The following is an 18,205-nucleotide window of genomic DNA, read 5'->3' as shown; positions in this document are numbered from 1 at the left end:
GGAACAACAACAATTTGTACTTATATAGCATCTTTAACAAATTAAAACATATCTTCACAGGAGCATTATAAAACAGACAGGCACACACATGGATGGGTATGAATACGTACACTGTAGTGTGAGAAATGAAAGATATCCAAAAATCAGACAAACTTTATAGGAGAAATGGAACAGAAACACACACAAACCTGTTTCTCCTACTCTGGCATTTTATGCATCCCAAATACCACCTTCAAGATCACTGCAGTAATTCACCAAGCCTCCTTTGATAGCACCTTCCAAACATATGACCACTACCACCTAGAAGGACAAGGGCAGCAGGTACATGGGAATACCTACATCTGCAAGTTCTCCTCCAAGCCAAATCATCCTGACTTAGAGCTACATTGCTGTTCCTTCACTGTCCCTGGGTTAAAATCCTGCAACTCCCTTTCTAACAGGACTGTCATTGTCCCTACATCATATGGACTGTAATAGTTCAAGGTGGCAGCTCACCACTATCTTTTCAAAAACAATTAGGAGTTGGTAATAAATGCTGGCCTAGTCAATGACATGCACACACAGTGATCACATTAAAAAAAAAATCACTTTAGGGTTACACCTGAAATGTTGACTTCGCCACCTCCTGATGATGCCTGGCTTGCTGTGTTCTTCCAGCCTCCTGCTTGTCTGCCGCAATAGATGGCAATGCTTTCAGTCATCCAGGGCCTAAGCTTTGAAATTCTACTAAGTCCCTCCAAACATCCTTTTAGTAGTTTTCTTACTCTACCCTGTTCTAAGAGACATGCACAGCTGGCACATAGTTGTGTTGGGATCTTGTTCAGTTAAATATGCTGCCAACAACCCTTCTTAGTCTATTATTAGTCTACAGGGCTTACTCTTATGTAGTGAAGGATGAGCCACAGATAAGTAGAATGTTATTATTATTATGTAATAGTAAGATAACAGGTTACATTAGCTTAAGACTGGTTAACATTAGGCAAGACATGCTGTTATCTCCTAAGCGATTGTAACTAGGTAAACGCTACATGATTGTAGAACTCACCAACAGCAAACTGGCTGTTTCTGGAAGAAGCCAGTCTTTTATACATCAGTGGATAGAGCTATTCCAAAGCTTTCAAGTTAACCCTTTCAGGCCAGCTTCCTTAAGCAACACGCTCCTCTTTGACCTGACATGCCTGTAAAACTGTTTTACATCCACAAAGTAAAAGGGATCCTGTGTGAATCAGCAGCTGATTTTTCAACACATCCAATCTCCTTTCCATGAGGTTCACAGAGCAATAGTTGCAGAAACGATTCCTAATCTCACTTCTTTATTTCTATTTGAAATTAAGAATCTGAACAGTCATTTTCTAAGTCAATGGAAAATAAAGGCTGGCGTTATGAAAAATAAATTGCTATTGAGAGACCATTTTGTAGTGTTAACATGGACCAGTTTGAAACTGTTTTATTTTGCTTTTGTCTGATTATGTTCCTGTCAAGCCTCTTGGGAGGTCTTTTTCTATGTTGAAGACATTAGATCAATATAAGCTGAAATGGTTTGATGGCTGGTTTGTGTTTCAGAATGATGCCAACAGTGCGGGTTTACTTCCCTTACTGGCTAAGATCGTAATAAAGTCCTTCTCGTCCCTTTCCTGAGACATGGAGACTCTAAGGTTAAATTCATCACCAGTCATGTTTATCTAATAAAAGAGCAGCTCTGTGATCCTCTGGGACTATGATGACTTTACCTTTATAAATATAATTTGGTATTATTGTGTGAGAAATGACTCTGGCAGCATAATGTGAGAAATTACTGTAGAATATGGTCAATAACAAAGGGCAGTTTGTTTTAAGTGCTTGCGTTCTATTAAAAGAAATAATTGCACTAATGACACCTTTGAATAAATAGAACCTAGTCATTTTAGATCAGGCAGTAATTCTTGAAATCCTGTTATGAATAACCAGGTCACATATAAAAAGGCAAAGTAACTGCATTAATCCTCATCCTTAAGACTGTGAGTGACTGAGTAAGATTAACCCAGAGAGCAGAATATTTCTGTCTGTCCTTTGTAGCACTCACCAGAGATTGAAGCCCTTTCAGACCCCACCATGTGCAGTTGACACAGAAGCAGTGAACAGTAGAGGATACTGAAACACGGAATGTAAAGGCACCACGCAGTTAAAAAAAGCTACAACAGATGGTGAAGAAAGTAATATACAAATTCAATGAAACAGGTAACTAATCCTATGAATTCATGATATGCCATATTTTCACTAATCGTAGTGTTATTAAGACAAATTCAGGCATTTTTAAAATTATAATTTAACAAATTTAATTTAGCCCTAAAATTATTAATGTACCAAATTGCTGAATGTTTTTAATGGCTTATAATTACAAGTCTCTTCACTAATGCCATAACAAATCTGAAAGCCAGTGTTATTCTTATTGAGAAATTACTTAATATTTGTTATATATTTCTACCCTGTCAGCTCCAAATGCTGCCTCAGTCCAGGTTTGATCATTGAGAATGGGAACAGAGCAGAAACCTTACAGGTCCTTTTGAACCTAAGGTTAGTAATGGGAGAGGGTTCAATAACTGGAATGCAGTAGATAACAGTAGAGTGAGAGATCTATGCTGTGTTCGTTTATGATCTGTCAGTTGAGCTTACATCACTAGAATAGAATAGAATTCCTATAGTGTGGCAGCAGGACATTCAGCCCATTCAATCGACACCAACCATCCGAGGGACATCGCAACCCAGGCCACTTCCTTGACCATATCCAAGCAATCCTGCATTTCCCATGGCTACTCCACCTAACCTGCACTTCCCTGGACACCATGGGCAATTTAGCATGGCTAATCCATCTAACTTGCACATCTTTGGACTATGGGAAGAAACAGGTGCACCCAGCGGAAACTCATGCAGACACGGGGAGAATGTGCAAACTCCACACAGACAGTCACCAAGGTTGGAATCGAATCCGAATACCTGGCACTATGAGGCAGTAGTGCTAACCACTGTACCACTGCACCATTTGGCATCCCAATCTGCTGGACCTCACCAATAAGACTCATCTGAAGTACTGATTTGCTGGCTTGCATGGTGGTGGTGTGATGTTAAAACTACTGTGCACATGAATGTACTCTCTACATACAGTAAGTAAAGTTGTCAGAGAGGTTTTAAACATATCATTTGCTATCTGAAGGCATTGATTTCTGTTTGCATATGGTTCAACAGGAGAGACAGTTCTTACTTTGCCCATTCTTCACACTTACCTTTGGACAATGAAGTCCTGATTTTATTAAACCCCATAGCAGTAATACACAGCTTAATGACATGGTGTGTCAAATCCTGGGATTGGGACATTTTAAAGGTAGGAGTCATGTCTCTATGCAAATTTCCTGGGGATCATGAATGGGACATCAAGGAAGGCTTTTCTTTTAGATTAGATTAGATTAGATTACAGTGTGGAAACAGGCCCTTCGGCCCAACAAGTCCACACCGACCCGCCGAAGCGAAACCCACCCATACCCCTATATTTACCGCTTACCTAACACTACGGGCAATTTAGTATGGCCAATTCACCTGACCCTGCACATCTTTGGACTGTGGGAGGAAACCGGAGCACCCGGAGGAAACCCACGCAGACACGGGGAGAACGTGTAAACTCCACACAGTCAGTCGCCTGAGGCAGGAATTGAACCCAGGTCTCAGGCGCTGTGAGGCAGCAGTGCTAACCACTGTGCCACCGTGCCGCCCGCTTTGTCCATGCAGGAGACCTCTCCTGAATCAATTTGGCACAATACAGCTATTCATATTTGGCTTTAATGCTATAATGAGGTCAGAAACTGAATGGCCTTGGTGGAACCCAAACTAGGCATTACTGAGCAGGTTATTGCTGAGTAAGTGCTGCTTGATAGCACTGTTGATGACACCTTCCATCACTTTACTGAAAGTTGAGAGTAGGCTGATAGGGAGGTAATTGGCTGGGTTGGATTTGTCCTGCTTTTTATATACAGGACCTCCTGGGTAATTTTCCACATTGTCAGGTCGATACCAACATTGTAGCTATACTGCAACAGCTTGACTAGGGGTGTGGCAAGTTCTGGAGCACAGGTTTTCAGTACTACTGCTGGAATGCTGTCTGGGTCTTTGCAGTATCCAGTGCCTCCAACCATTTATTGATATCTCATGGAGTGATTCAAACCGGCTGAAGACTGGTTTCTGTGATGCTGGGGACCACTGGAGGAGGCCGAAATGAATCATTCACTCAAACATCTGGCGGAAGATTGCTGAAAATACTTCAGCTTTTTGCACTGATGTTCTGGGTTCTTCCATCATTGAGGATGGGGATATTTGTGGAGCCTCCTTCTCCAGTGAGTTGTTTAATTGTCCACCACCACTCACAACTGGATGTGGCAGGACTGCAGAGCTTACATCTGATCCATTGTTGTAGGATTGCTTACCTTTGCCTATCATTTGCTTCTTATTCTGTTTAGCATGTAAGTAGTCCTGTTTGGTAGCTTCATTAGGTTGAAACCTCATTTTTACATATGCCTGGTGCTGCTCTTGGCATGCCCTCCTGAACTGTTCATTGAAACAGGGTTGATTCTGGCTTGATGGTAATAGTTGAGTGGGGGAAAAGCTGGGCCACGAGTTTGCAGATTGTGCTGCTGTTGATGGTTAACAGTACCTCATGGATGCCCAGTCTTGAGTTGCTGGATCTGTTTGAAGTCTATCCCAATTAGATCATAGATAGTGCCACAGAACACAATGGACATTATTCTCAATGTGAAGGTGGGACCTCAACTCCACAAGGACTGTGTCTTACCGATACTGTCATGGTCAGATACATCTGCAGCCGGCAGATTGGTGAGGGTGTGGTCAAGTATGTTTTCCCTCTTGTTGGTTCCCTCATCACCTGCTGCAGATCCCATCTAGCAGCTACGTTCTTTAGGACCCAACCAGTTCAAACAGTAGTGCTTCAACCAAGCCTCTCTTGGTGGTGGACATTGAAATCTCACACCTGGAGTATGTTTTGTATCCTTACCACCGTCAGTGCTTCCTCCATGTGTTTTTCAACATGGAGCAGTACTGATTCATCAGTCAAGGGAGAATAGTACATGGTAATCAATAGGTTTCCTTGCACATGTTTAACATGAAGTCATGAGACCTCATCAGGTCTGGAGACAATGTTGAAGACTCCCAAGCAACTCCCTCCTGACTGTAAACCACCGTGCCACCAACTGTAGTGGTCTGTCCTACAAGTAGGACAGGATATGTTCAGAGATAGTGATGGCGATGTCTAGAATATTGTCTGTAAGGTATGATTCCGTGAGTATGACTATGTCAGGCTTTTGCTTGACTAGTCTGTGAGACAGTTCTGCCAGTTTTGGCACTAACCTCCAGATGTCAATAAGGAGGACTTTGCAAGGTTGACAGGGTTATTTCTACCATTATCTTTTCTGATATCTAGATGGATGCCAGGTGGTCTCTCTGGTTCAGTTTCTTTGTTGAGACTTTGTAGTGAATGATACAGCTGAGTGCTAAGCCATTTCAGAGGGTAGTCGAGAGTCAATCACATTGCTGTGGGTCTGGAGTCACACATAGGCCAGACCAGGTGAGAATGGCAGATTTCATTCCCTGAAGGGCATTAGTTAACCTGCAACAAAAAGAGAGATTGCTGGAAAAGCTCAGCAGGTCTGGCAGCATCTGTGGAGGGAAATCAGAACTGAGGAAAAATCATTTGACACAAAATATTACTTCTGATTTGTCTCCACAGATGCTGCCAGACCTGCTGAGCTTTTCCTGCAGTCTTTATTTTTGTTTCTGATTTGCAGCATCCACAGTTGTTTCGAATTTCATTTGGTAGTGAACCTGCACCTTGCTTTGAAGTGGGACTGTCAAAGGGTCACACGAAGAGTGGGATTGTCACTCTTTAAAGAGTAGAGCCATATTCTTGGCTGACATCTGAAGATTCAGAAACACCTTGTGCCTCATTGAAGAAAAACAGTTATCATTAGCTAGTGGTACCAGGTATAGGTGACACAGACATAATGTTTTGCGCAAGAGTATGAGGGTGATGTTTTGTTTTAAGAATTGAATGGTAATGACCTGGAACTTGTTGCCTCCAAGGGTGATGAAAGTGAAAATGTTAAATAAGTTAAAAAGAAAATTGGATATATACTTGGTAGGGGGAAATAACATGGTACTGCATAAGTTGTTGAACATAAACATTCCAATCACAGTTTTTCAACAACATGAAATAGTTCTCTATGCTATTTTATAAACCAGACAATAGATTTTGTGTACCTTATCAAATAACATTCTTTGCACAGATCTACTAACTGTCCATTATCAAAATTACGTTTATTTTTCTTCCAGTGTCATCACAGAATACGTTCAGTCATTGTCTGAAAAATTAAAAGATCTCCCATTAAGGGGAAGACAGAGTGAATATTTTTCAACCTCTACTCAAACGATTATGAAGTAATAATATTATTGTCTCATTGCCAATGGCCATCATCTGTGGCAGAAGCATTTAGTCCTGGGCTTTCTGAAGTACAACTGCAAACTTGAAAAGGATCTTTTAAGAAAAGAGCTCATTAGGAACTTAAATGAAATAAAATTTAATGAGGATCAACTAATGCATTGAGAGGATGCTCCTTTAAAGGGGAACTTCCTACCAGCTTTGACAGACTTTTTTTTGAGGAAGAAGTTCCAGTTTATCAGACACAACCTGTGAACCTTATTGATGGCTATTGCAAATCTTTCTGTTCACAACGAGAGTTTGAGGGGTTACCTCGGCACAACACAAAGTATTAAATGGCAGATGCAACGCCATATGGATGAGGAGGAGGAAGAAGAGGAGCAAAACATCTTACTCTCACCATTTGAGAAAGTTATTTCTGACATGAAGAATAGCAAGAAAGTTAAAAATGAACTGATACTTGGAAAAAGGATTGGATTTTACCAACTCCGTGGAGAAATTGGCACTGGGAACTTTTCAAAAGTGAAGCTTGGAATACACTGCTTGACAAAAGGTATGTCTACCTGACCCATTCCTATCCTATATACTGAGCAGTCTGACTGATTAGAGGTTGTCTCCATTTTCACAAGAGACAATTTATACTGGTATCCAGATTATAAACAACAATCTGTCTGCTTTACAATACTTGGTGCCATACAATGATTCTGTAATGTATTGTGAAATAATGTAATAGTAGCATTATATTCTAAACTAAACAATATGAAACAGTATGGAGCTTAATGCATCAAGCAATGCATCTTTAAACCATTCATTAAAACTAGCAGAGGAAAATACCACTGACAATCATCACCAATTTTTGACATTGTTAAACTGACAATTTGGAAACCTGAAATAAAAACTGAAAGTGTTCGAAAATGTCAGCAGATCTGGCAGCAATTGTGGCGACGGAAACAGCTAACATTTCAAGTCCAATTTGACTCTTCTTCAGAAAATGTCCATTATGACTCTTCAGAAGAGCTTAAAATATTAATTTTGAGCTTAATTTAGAGGTTTAAAATATTGATTTCATTTTCTACACATGCCACCTGACTCGCTGAGTTTCTGTGCACTTCAGTTTTTCAGCATCCACCTCCATTCAATTAATAACGAAGTCTCATTGACAGCAGCCATCATCTGTGACAGAAGCATTTAGTTGTGGGCTTTCTGAAGCACAAAGACTAACAAACACAAGTTAATTTGGAAACATGGCCCATTTAGAGCACTAGAAAACCTGCACTAGGAATGCAACCATAGATTATCACAGACACAACCACTATCAGCAAAGGTAATTTGTTACTGTTTCAGGTTCAGCACCAATTGACTACAGTTAACATTCACATGAGTTTTTACAATGTGGATGGTGAGAGCATCTTCTTTACAATTTTTTTTGCCTGTTTTGGAGTAATGAAGATAACTTTTTTTTGACATTTTCAAATTGGACAGCTCAACTTGATCTCGATAGTTGGAGTACTTAGTCAAATGTTTCTTTATTGGTGATCCCATGATAGGATTGTGTTAATCAATAAACGTTGTTATTGTAGTACTACCAAGTCTTTATTTGTGTAGGATGCCTCAGCTTTGAACTTAGGAACAGTTGGCAGTTCAGCCTCTTATCCTGAGTGGCCCACGTCATAAGGTGGACAATGCAGCTTTAGCTGCATGAGTTGGTGTATTTCCATATTTCAAAGATTTTATGGACCTCAAGGCTGTCTTCAGTTTGTTCAGACACATCTCTCATATACATGTCTCTTAAAAAGCCTTTGCTTTCTGTCTTCCTTCTCAATGTTTTCATTTGCCACTGACTTAATCTTATGTTCCATGCATCTTGTCTAGCTAAATATCAACAGACCAATCAACCTCTGCCTCGTTTGCCAAAACCACCCACCACTTCCGGGAGGCAAAAATAGCTCTTAGCTTTTTTTCTAAAAGACCAACAATTGCCTTTAACACATTTCCTCTGTGCATCACCACTCCAACCTTCAACAGTAATCCTTTGTAAAGGGGACTGGGACTATCCATTCAACTTTTACTGCATTGCTTCTCCTTAGCCATAAAGTCAAACTCTACTGTGCTCCACATCTCCCACATGTGAGCCCTGAACTAGTTTTGTCTAGTTTCTCTCCTTCCTCCTCTTTTATCCATGAGACCCAGTTTCTGCTTCTTTGACTCCACAGTTATGAAACTGAACTTCCCTTCTCAACCTTCATTGTAATAGGCCCTGAGATACTGTTATTCTCCTTTTTGAAACTGCCATACTTAGAAAGTCCTGTTTCTTAAAAAAAAAACAACTCAACCTCTCTGTCATTGTAAACTGCTGCCTCATCTTCTGCAAACTAATTCAATGTGGTTCTGCCTTCAAAAGTTTTGTTCGATTTGATGCAATTCCATGCTTCAATCTCTTTATTTTAGTGAAGTATCCCTAACCAGATTCTCTAATTACATTTGCTCTGAACATGGCCATTACATATCCCATCTTTATTAGCCTTTCCATATCCTTTGACAGGGTTGGTGACTGGGTTACCCTCCAAAGTCTCCCTTCCATTTCTAGTTCATTGGAATTGTTTGCCTCCTCAGGGTCCTATTTTCCCAAGTTGAACTTTCAACCCATGTCTTGTCTGTAACAAGATCAACTGTTTACACTTGGACAACATTAGCTATTTTTGCTCTTGCCTCATTCCATTTAGCATTAAAAAAAAAGTGAATTCATACCTTTAGTGCCTTCAGACTTGATTATTTTCAATGTTCCAGGCTAAAATCTCATCGTTCACTCACCGTTTTGTTTTCCCTTTACTTCAGCTCGTGGATTTAAAGATTCAAAAGACCCCTTTCTGTGCCATAATTACTTTATTGCACATCAAAACTTGGCTATTGTACTATATCCCACATCAAGTCCTGCTGACCTTGCAATCTTGCCTTCTATGACAAACATTGGTTTTGTTTGCATTACACTTCAAAATTTAAGGCACTCATTCTGTTTTTGATCCTCCGTTTCTTACCCTCAATCTCCACCTAAACTCTTTATTCCCCTGACTCCAGCCTCGAGTAAACTCTCAACCCTTACCCTAACTAATAAATCTGATATTCAACTGCTTTGCAAGCTCCAGTTACTTGATGTAGAATCAGATTGTGTTATGAAGTGTTTTGTCCCTCAGTACACTGCAGTTACCTGCTACATGATGTCAAGCAGCGGAAAACGATAATGGCAAAATTCCAAAATACCCATTACCTGTAATAATAATGAGGTCAGTAATTTAAAAAGAGGCAAAATCATTCAAACAGGTAAAATTCATAAATCCTAGAACATTGAAGTTTATGAAGAAAAGAATACTAAATTAAAGCTGAGCTGGTAAAGGTGTAGTTGTCTGTTGTTGGAACCAGAATGGAAATCACACTAGCTATTAGGTGACTATAAATCAACATATTGTAGTCATATTAATTTAAAGCACACGCCTGGTACTGGGACAATGATCTCCTGGGGTTTTATTCACCAAGGCACTGAATCACCACCTCCACAAACCCCTCGCACCATTTTCCCCACCCCAGTGAGCCATCCTATTTACTAACATAGAATGTGAACTAGGGCTATCAAGATAAAGGTGATACTGTTTTAATAATCTGGAAAATTATATCCAAACATTAACATAAAATTGTCCTGAAGATTACCAATAGTGATTAAATTGAAAGGGGCAACATTAAAGCAGCATAAAAACATCCAAATATTAAAAACTGCTTGGCTTAATCTAGTATAGAGATGGAAATGTGTTGCTGGAAAAGCGCAGCAGGTCAGGCAGCATCTAGGGAACAGGAGAATCGACGTTTCGGGCATTAGCCCTTCTTCAGGAATTAGTCTAGTATAGTACCAGTCAGCATACACAATCTCAGTAAATTAAAGATTTTTGTTTGTGTCCTAGTACGCACTACCCTGATGTATAGTGGTGCTTGGAAAACTCTGCATATACAGTCCATGAGTATTGGCTTGCAACAAAACTTAAGTATTGCTTCAAAAAGAGATATGCTGTTAAAATCTTTCATCTTGCACTCAGCAGGACAGATAGAAAAATGTTAAGTCTCAAATGGGTAGAATATTTTGTACTGCATGAGAAAAGTGATGTTGACTAGTTGGCAGTTCAGATCTTACTGGTTGTGAGATTGCCAATGACAAATGCACAGGAACTATTATTCTTCATGCTTTTACTTACTTAAAAATGTACAATGTCTGGACATGTCTCTGCATACGAAGTTCCACATATTCAACAGGCTATACTCAATGAATCCATGCTTACAAAAGTCAGAGTATAATCTCTCATGTTACATGTGATTATGCTATTGGGCAGTATTTATTAAATAACTCTGAGTGTGCTAAGAGTTACATTAACAACTAATTTAAGATTATCAGTTAGGTTTGTAATATAGCCTACTTGCATTTAATAGAAGCTACAAATATCCAGACACCTTTCTTCAGCAGATATATTGAAATATTATGAATTATTAATATAATTGAGTGTCTTTCTCTCTGTAACTTATAGAAAAGGTGGCAATTAAAATCATGAATAAAAAGCAAATAACCCAGAAGTCACGACAACTGTTCATAAACGAAATTCTGAGTATGGAGCAACTTCATCATCCAAATATCATCAGGCTGTATGAGATGCTGGAAACACAATCTAGACTGTACCTGGTCTTGGAGTATGCAGATGGAGGGGATCTTTTTACCAAGGTCTCCACAAGGGGACGTCTCTTGGAATATGAGAGTAAATTTATATTTATTCAGATTGTATCAGCTGTTAAACATATGGTAAGTGGAGATGTAGTCTTGGCTTTAAAATAAGCCTCTTGTATTGACATCATTAAGTTGATATTGCCTTTTTTGCACATGACTAAATTAGACTGGTACCAAACATTCACCTAATGGACAATCTCATATTAAAGACAAATCGTTTAAGGTCGATTGTCTATATAATCTTTCCGTTCCTGCATCATTACTAAAGTCTGACATATCCACCAGATTGCATTTAGTTTTCAGACTGCCAGAGGATATTGTGAGAGGAAGAAAGCAGTATCAATTTTATATACTTCAAAGTCCTTATGGAATGACCAGGTAGCAGCATAGTGTAGAGGTTGCCACAACATTCAGAGAATGAAGAAGATCCTACAAGGTATGTCATTCTTTTCTTCTTCTGCCCTCATCCAAATATTACTCATGTCTTAAAAGACTCATTTTTCACTAAAATGAATTGCAGTTACTTATTTGGTGCTCATTTATTTATACAACACTGCATGACCAACAGGCATGTGACCATGGCTCTTGACTTTGGTTCCTTCAGAAGGACCAAGGTCAGTGATCAAGATGGTATTTGCTAGCAAGTTTCCTGAGCATTATTAATTCCTGATCATCATCGTCATCTGTTTCTATCAAGGAGGACACATGTGAGTGGGCTGGTGAAACACATTCGAATGCAGAGATTGTCTGAACAATATTATACATAACACTACGTGACACTGCGCCTGAGTACAAGCAGGTAGTTATCTACCATGATATCGTCCTGAGTGAAGACAGCATCAGTTCATATTGCAAGACTTCAAATCATGCATTGTCTGAAAATCATATTTAGCTTTGGTGACAGATGAGACTCCTTGAAATGAGGATGTTGAGATTTTTGAACAGCTTGAGATATTTATTGATGAATAGCCATCACAAAGCCAAATGTTTAAAAAAAGATATTGACATGGATGTGATAACAGTTAAACTGTAACAGTAGAAGCATTTTCATGAACTTTCTGAGGTAAGAATATGCCAATAGCAATTTGGGTGTAAAGACCCATGCCCTGTGATCCTAAACATATCCAAGATTATATGCAATAATCCAGTGGATTGGTGATATGAAAGTCGGCATAGCTTTAACCAGTTTCTCAGCAAACAGTCTGAAGCTTTCTCCAGCTATAAGATATAATCCAACAAACACTCTTTTTGTGGCAGGTCAACATTATCAGATACATAGAAAAGTAAAGAGGGTAGTCAAAAAATGATGTATATAATCTCCAAACTTCAGTTAGGAAGGGGTTACAGGTCAGGTGCAGTCATGGCCTCTGTTCTTCTGGCCTGAGCAAAATAGCAGACTGTTGTTGCTCCAACAGCTTGATCTCTTTTAAAAAAACTTATTTTTCTAATCAACCTATTAGGAGATGTTATTACCCACTGCTGGAGCAAGTGGAACTTGAACCCTGGTTTCTTGGTCCAGAGGTAGGGACACTACCCTCACTTTGCTGCAAGAGGGCCCCTAACGCATCAACTCTAGAATTCAGTGACATTGCCCCCTTCAGCATGATAATTGATCAGTCTGACCAATGGTGATCAGTTGTGTCCTTTGAGGCCTGAGTTTTCAGTGACACAAGTAAGCTTATAGGATTTGCCTTATCTGGGATCAGAACTTCTGTGGGTCCCTCAAATTCTCATCAGCACCAACCATGAGAAAGGAAGAAAAAACAATCCTTAAAAGGCAGCCTTTATGGAAGTCAAAACAGGATATAGAAACAGTAGTTTAGTAATATTGTCACCGGACTAATAATTCTGAGGCTCAGAGTAATGCTCTGGGGAACATAGGTTCGAATGTTATGACAGCAGCTTTTAGAAATTAAAGAAATTGTAACTTAATTAATAAATATGGACTATAAACTCCCCTCAGTAAAGGTGACCATAAAACTATCATTGATTGTTGTTAAAAATATTAATTTTGCTTATTAATATCATTTACTGAAGGAAATCTTGCCACCTTGACATGACCCTAGATTGATGGTAATGTGGTTAATTCTCAACTCCCCTCTGAAATAGCCGAAGAAGCCACTCAATTCAAATGCAATTAGGGATGGGTGAGAAAATGCTAGCCCAAAGAATTAAAAAAAACCTGTTAAAAACGTGACAATTTAAAAAATGTAAAGCAGCAATTTGTCAACTAAACTTGACTGGGAGGTGTATATCACTGTTGCTTTCTATCCTCCTCCATCTTCCAACTGTGCTTGACTAACGGAATCCAGTGTCAGAAAGAAATTCATTGTCAGAAAGGAATCCAGAGTTCAGGAAAGGAGGCCAGTGCAGGAAAGGAATCCACAGTGCAGACCCATCAGAAAAGACTGGGTAGATGCAACAGAAAATGAAGAGAAGATTACCAAATTGCGATTGTGTTGTTGAATTCGATCTATTTGTTTCTGATACTCTGTGAGTTGTAGAAGAATTACCTCTTTATTCAGATAAGGAAGGTATAAAGAATCATTTGGAATCCCAACTCCCAGAGAATTACTTACCCGGCCTCACTAGTGGCACATATATCTAGAGATCCCCTCCATATTATCTGAATATCAAAGAACTGAAGCCCGATGGACGTCTGTCAGAGAAATAAAGAGGCAGGGTTAAGATTCTTCTTCTATTCTATTCTTAATAACCTTAGAAATGTTAATCTTGGCTATGCTCTGGGGAGAAGTCAATGTTGGAATGGAGTGATGGAGTTGGAGCTGGTGATAGCTCTGGTGTGCCTGGTATGTTTATTAAAACTAATCTACTATCAATTCCAAATTTTTCCCATCTATTCCTTCCTTCCTTCATATTTGCTTAACTTTCCATTTTCCTTTTCAGCATGAAAACAATGTGATCCATCGGGATCTCAAGGCAGAAAATGTGTTCTACTCAGCTACTAACTGTGTGAAGTTGGGTGACTTTGGCTTCAGTGCAGTGTGTCCTTTGTCAGAACCCTTAAACACTTGTTGTGGCTCTCCTCCATATGCAGCACCCGAGCTCTTTAAAGAAAATAGCTACTTTGGAATTCATGTGGACATCTGGGCCCTGGGCATCCTATTGTACTTCATGGTGACGGCAACCTTGCCTTTCCGTGCGGAAACTATCAGGAAGCTGAAAAAGTACATTTTACTAGGATCATACACAATTCCATCATATGTATCAGATCCTTGCCGGAAACTAATTCATGGAATTCTTCAAATCATTCCAACAAACCGTTACACCCTGGACAACATCCTGGACAGTCCATGGCTGAAGGGAATGGAATGTCCTGAGCCATACCAACCATTCCACTTGAATCCAGCACACCTAGTCAGTTCTCTCCCTCTAAACGAAGAGGAAAAGGAGGTGAAGAAGGCATTGAGAGGCCTGGGAATCACAGAGGAGCACATCTGTAATAATCCTAATTGGGACTGTCACAGTCCCATCACTGGGACTTATCGCATCCTTCTCCACCGGAGTCATAAGAGGCACTATTCAGACGGTCCTGTCATGATGAACAATTGTCCTGCAAAACCCAGGCTGAATGAAAACCGGAAGAAGCGTCTCAAAGCACGTGTGCAGACTTCACGGATGTGTCTAATTCTGTAAACTCTAATTCTGGTGCACACACACCAACGTTACTCTAACAAGGTATGAAATGTTGCAGCTAGATATTGCCAAGGCTGAAGATGGAGATGGCTGATGAGGCAGTGAGTACAGTATTAAGAAACCTCTCCTAGTTTCAGGTGGTAAATAGCCATTAAATACTTAGGATTCAGGTATGCTCTGTGTTGGAACTGTCAGTAATAGTTCTCTGAAAATAAAGAAAATATTTATTTTTCGCACAATGTCTCACATACTATTAGAATCCCAGCAGCCATATAAATGAATAACTTTTCTGGATAAATATTCAATTTAAAATCAAATAGATGATTAAAAAGGTTTTAATTTTTACACATTTTTAAAAAAAAGTTAAATAAAGGTCTATTCTTCATAAATATTCAGAATAGGTATGAGGTATGATTCCAATTCTGGGATAGGAGAGATTGATTTAAATGTCAGTGTTCAAGTATTGCCTGCCACAAGCTAGATTAAACAAACACACATGCAAGCACCAGTCTAGCTTTTGTCTGAGATGTTGACACATCTCTCAAAAAATTTCAAATGTCTCACGTTCAGGTGTGTAATTGCTATTATATTGTAGCATTCTTCTCTAAGCAAGATTTTACAAACAATGATAAAATGAATGACAGGTTTTATAAGTTTGGTTGAGGAAGATACCAGGGAAATGAACTACGGACTCCTCTTCAGACAATGTGATGGCTAATTCACATGAATGTAAGATATGCTAAGTCGGCAGAGAGGAATTTGAATGACCATCCTTGGCCTCCTGCATTGCCACAGCGAATCAGGCTGCAAATTGGAGAAACAATACCTCATCTTCCGCCTGGTTAGCCTACAGCCCGGAGGACTCAACACTGAGTTCCCCAATTTCAAATAATCTCCCTTCCCGTCCCCAAACTCCCTTTCCAGTCCCTCCCCCTCCCTTCCATTCCTCTGATTGACCCTTCCTTCCAGCTACCAACCAGATTAATTCCTCCCATTGACCAACCAGATTGTAGCCTCTACTTATGTTCACCCATCCCCATCCAAAACCCTCCCCCACCTGACCTTCCCTTTATCTGCAGCTCCCCTCACACCCACCCCAGTCCTGAACAAAGGTTACACCTGAAACGTTGACTTTTCCACCTCCTGATGCTGCCTGGCCTGCTGTGTTCTTCCAGCCTCCTGCTTGTCTATCTGTTTGGATAGCAGCAGCTGCAACAATGCAGCACTCCTTCAGTACTGCTTTAGTGAATATAACTTGAATTGCATATCATAACTTTTATATATATGTATAAGGTGATACACGTTGCTTAGTAATAGCAGGTTCATGAAAGTTGACAATTGTGAAAACATGTTTTCCTTTGCTTATGTACTGTAAAGCTATACAAATGAAGTAAGGAAATAATTACAGATCTTCTAAAAATCAATTGACTATGTTTCCTTTCACAAGTCACTCCCATTCTACATAACCTAATTTATTCATAGATTTTCTGCATCATTTTCTCCCTCTGCTTTCTCTTGTGCCTATGTGTCATATCACTCTACAGTCATGGTGAAGAGACATGCCTGAAGACCTTTGTCTTAAGCGTAGCTGTATTACGGTAAGAAAGTGCATGCTAAGTGTGGAGCTTTCACAAAAAGCAATTATGCCGCTAAGAGCCTAGAGCCTGCCAAAGTACAACCAGGTTACTTCATTACTGAAGGTTCTAATTTGTTTCAATGAAGATCCTCAATCTCCAGCTTCAACGGTGTCTAGTGGAAGGCACTCAAAGATTGTTGATCTTAATGGTGAAGCTTTCATATTGTGCTTATCATTGGATCACAAAATAACAGACAAGGAGGTGAGAATCATTTGATATAAAATACTCACCTTTAAATCCAATCCTGTACAAGTCTCATTCGTTTTTGCGGCAAACAAGAAAACATAAGCATTTTTACATTGTTACAATGAGTGACTGGTAAAACAACAAGACATAGGGATGGAGTGAGTTTCAAGTGTAGACTTGATTCTGATTGATTGTTGGATATCTATAGGATCATTCAGAAGCATTCTGGATATCTAAGAAGCCCTTTCTGGCAAAAAGACATGAAAAGGTGACCTGAATATTGCCAGCTTTTTTTTTATTTTTTATTTTTTAAAAATTTTTTAATAGATATTTTTATTAGAAATTTAACATTTTTACAAGTTTACAAAAATAAACAAAACTCTCAGATATAAACATTGATATACAATTAGTTCACATATACAATAGCCAAAATTTGACAAAAAAAAAACAAAACAACAAAAAAAAACCGAAAAGAAAAAAAAACAAACAAACAAAACTCAACTATCTACTAATCTAACCTACAACTAACCAAGGTGTATATTTAAGTCTCTTACATGCTCGGGATGTGTTAGCATCAGATATAATAAAACCCGTATTCGTGCGGGATTCCTCCCCCGAGGGGCCGCGGACCAGCCAGGTTTGTAATCTCAATTAAATAAAAGCCCTTGTTAGGATAGCCAAAATATCTGTATTTATGTAATTCAAAAAGGGCTGCCATATTTTATAAAATAATTCGGTCTTTCGGTGCACCATATTTGTAAGGAAGTCAAGGGGAATACATTCCATAATTAGTCTGTGCCAATTTGAAAGTCCGGGGGGCCCTCCGCCGCCCAGTTCACCAAAATATTTTTCCTTGCACAGAAAGAAAGAATAGAAAATAGTCTCTTCCCGTACGTGTCCAGGGAGGGAAAGTTCGAAAAGCCCAAGAGGAGAGATACGGGGTCCACTTTTATTTCCGTTCCTAAAATTTCTGCCAGGGTACTTGCTACTTCAGTCCAATATCTACGGATCTTATGACAGGTCCATAAGCAATGTACAAGAGTGCCCACCTCTATTTTGCATTTAGGACACATTGGAGATGCTCCTGCCTTAAATTTTGCCAATCGAACCGGTGCTATATGGGCCCTATGAAGTATCTTCAGCTGGATAGCCTGGGTTCTGTTACAAATAGTAATTCTTCTAGCATTTTCCCAGATATCATTCCACGTTTCTGTGGAGATTTCTAGTCCCAGATCCTGATCCCATGTTTTAAGCAGATTATCCATATCTCCCGATACTTCATCATGTAGTAAATGATAAATATTACTGACGGAAGATACCCCCACTGGTCGTAGGACACTACATTCTCTATCGGATTTATAAAGACTATCTAATAACGTAGTCTTCTTCTGTATATAATCTCGAATTTGGAAGTATCGAAAGAGGTCTCCATTGGGTAATCCGAATTTCTGACGCAGCTGTCCGAAAGACATCAGGACCCCATCTTTAAAT

General features: G+C 39.4%; 1 protein-coding gene across 2 annotated transcripts; it reads left to right on the top strand.

The window, feature by feature from the left end:
• Positions 1-2,028: 2,028 nt before the first annotated feature.
• LOC122565285 (serine/threonine-protein kinase NIM1-like) lies at positions 2,029-16,309 on the top strand. 2 transcript variants are annotated; one of them, XM_043721075.2, is made up of 5 exons: positions 2,029-2,217; positions 2,473-2,553; positions 6,370-7,028; positions 11,041-11,309; positions 14,142-16,309. In XM_043721075.2, exons 3-5 carry the CDS (start codon positions 6,740-6,742, stop codon positions 14,889-14,891), a joined length of 1,308 nt encoding a protein of 435 aa, XP_043577010.1. In that variant the 5' UTR covers positions 2,029-2,217; positions 2,473-2,553; positions 6,370-6,739; the 3' UTR covers positions 14,892-16,309. The 2 variants fall into 2 exon arrangements, with proteins under 2 accessions (XP_043577010.1, XP_043577011.1); XM_043721076.2 differs by lacking the exon at positions 2,473-2,553.
• Positions 16,310-18,205: the final 1,896 nt, after the last annotated feature.

This window comes from Chiloscyllium plagiosum, unplaced genomic scaffold (genome assembly GCF_037043375.1).
Source record: "Chiloscyllium plagiosum isolate Xiang-an unplaced genomic scaffold, Cpla_swu_hap1 HiC_scaffold_28, whole genome shotgun sequence".
NCBI classification, from domain to species: domain Eukaryota; kingdom Metazoa; phylum Chordata; class Chondrichthyes; order Orectolobiformes; family Hemiscylliidae; genus Chiloscyllium; species Chiloscyllium plagiosum.
The sequence above is the reverse complement of the archived record's forward strand: the minus strand, read 5'-3'. Positions and strand labels throughout refer to the sequence as shown.

Bases quoted from the DNA above. Each gene is read 5' to 3' on its own strand.
- LOC122565285 (XM_043721076.2), top strand. From the start codon at position 6,740: ATGGCTATTGCAAATCTTTCTGTTCACAACGAGAGTTTGAGGGGTTAC. The intron at 7,029-11,040 runs GTATGTCTACCT...TGTAACTTATAG, and splicing joins AATACACTGCTTGACAAAAG to AAAAGGTGGCAATTAAAATC. The intron at 11,310-14,141 runs GTAAGTGGAGAT...TTTCCTTTTCAG, and splicing joins TATCAGCTGTTAAACATATG to CATGAAAACAATGTGATCCA.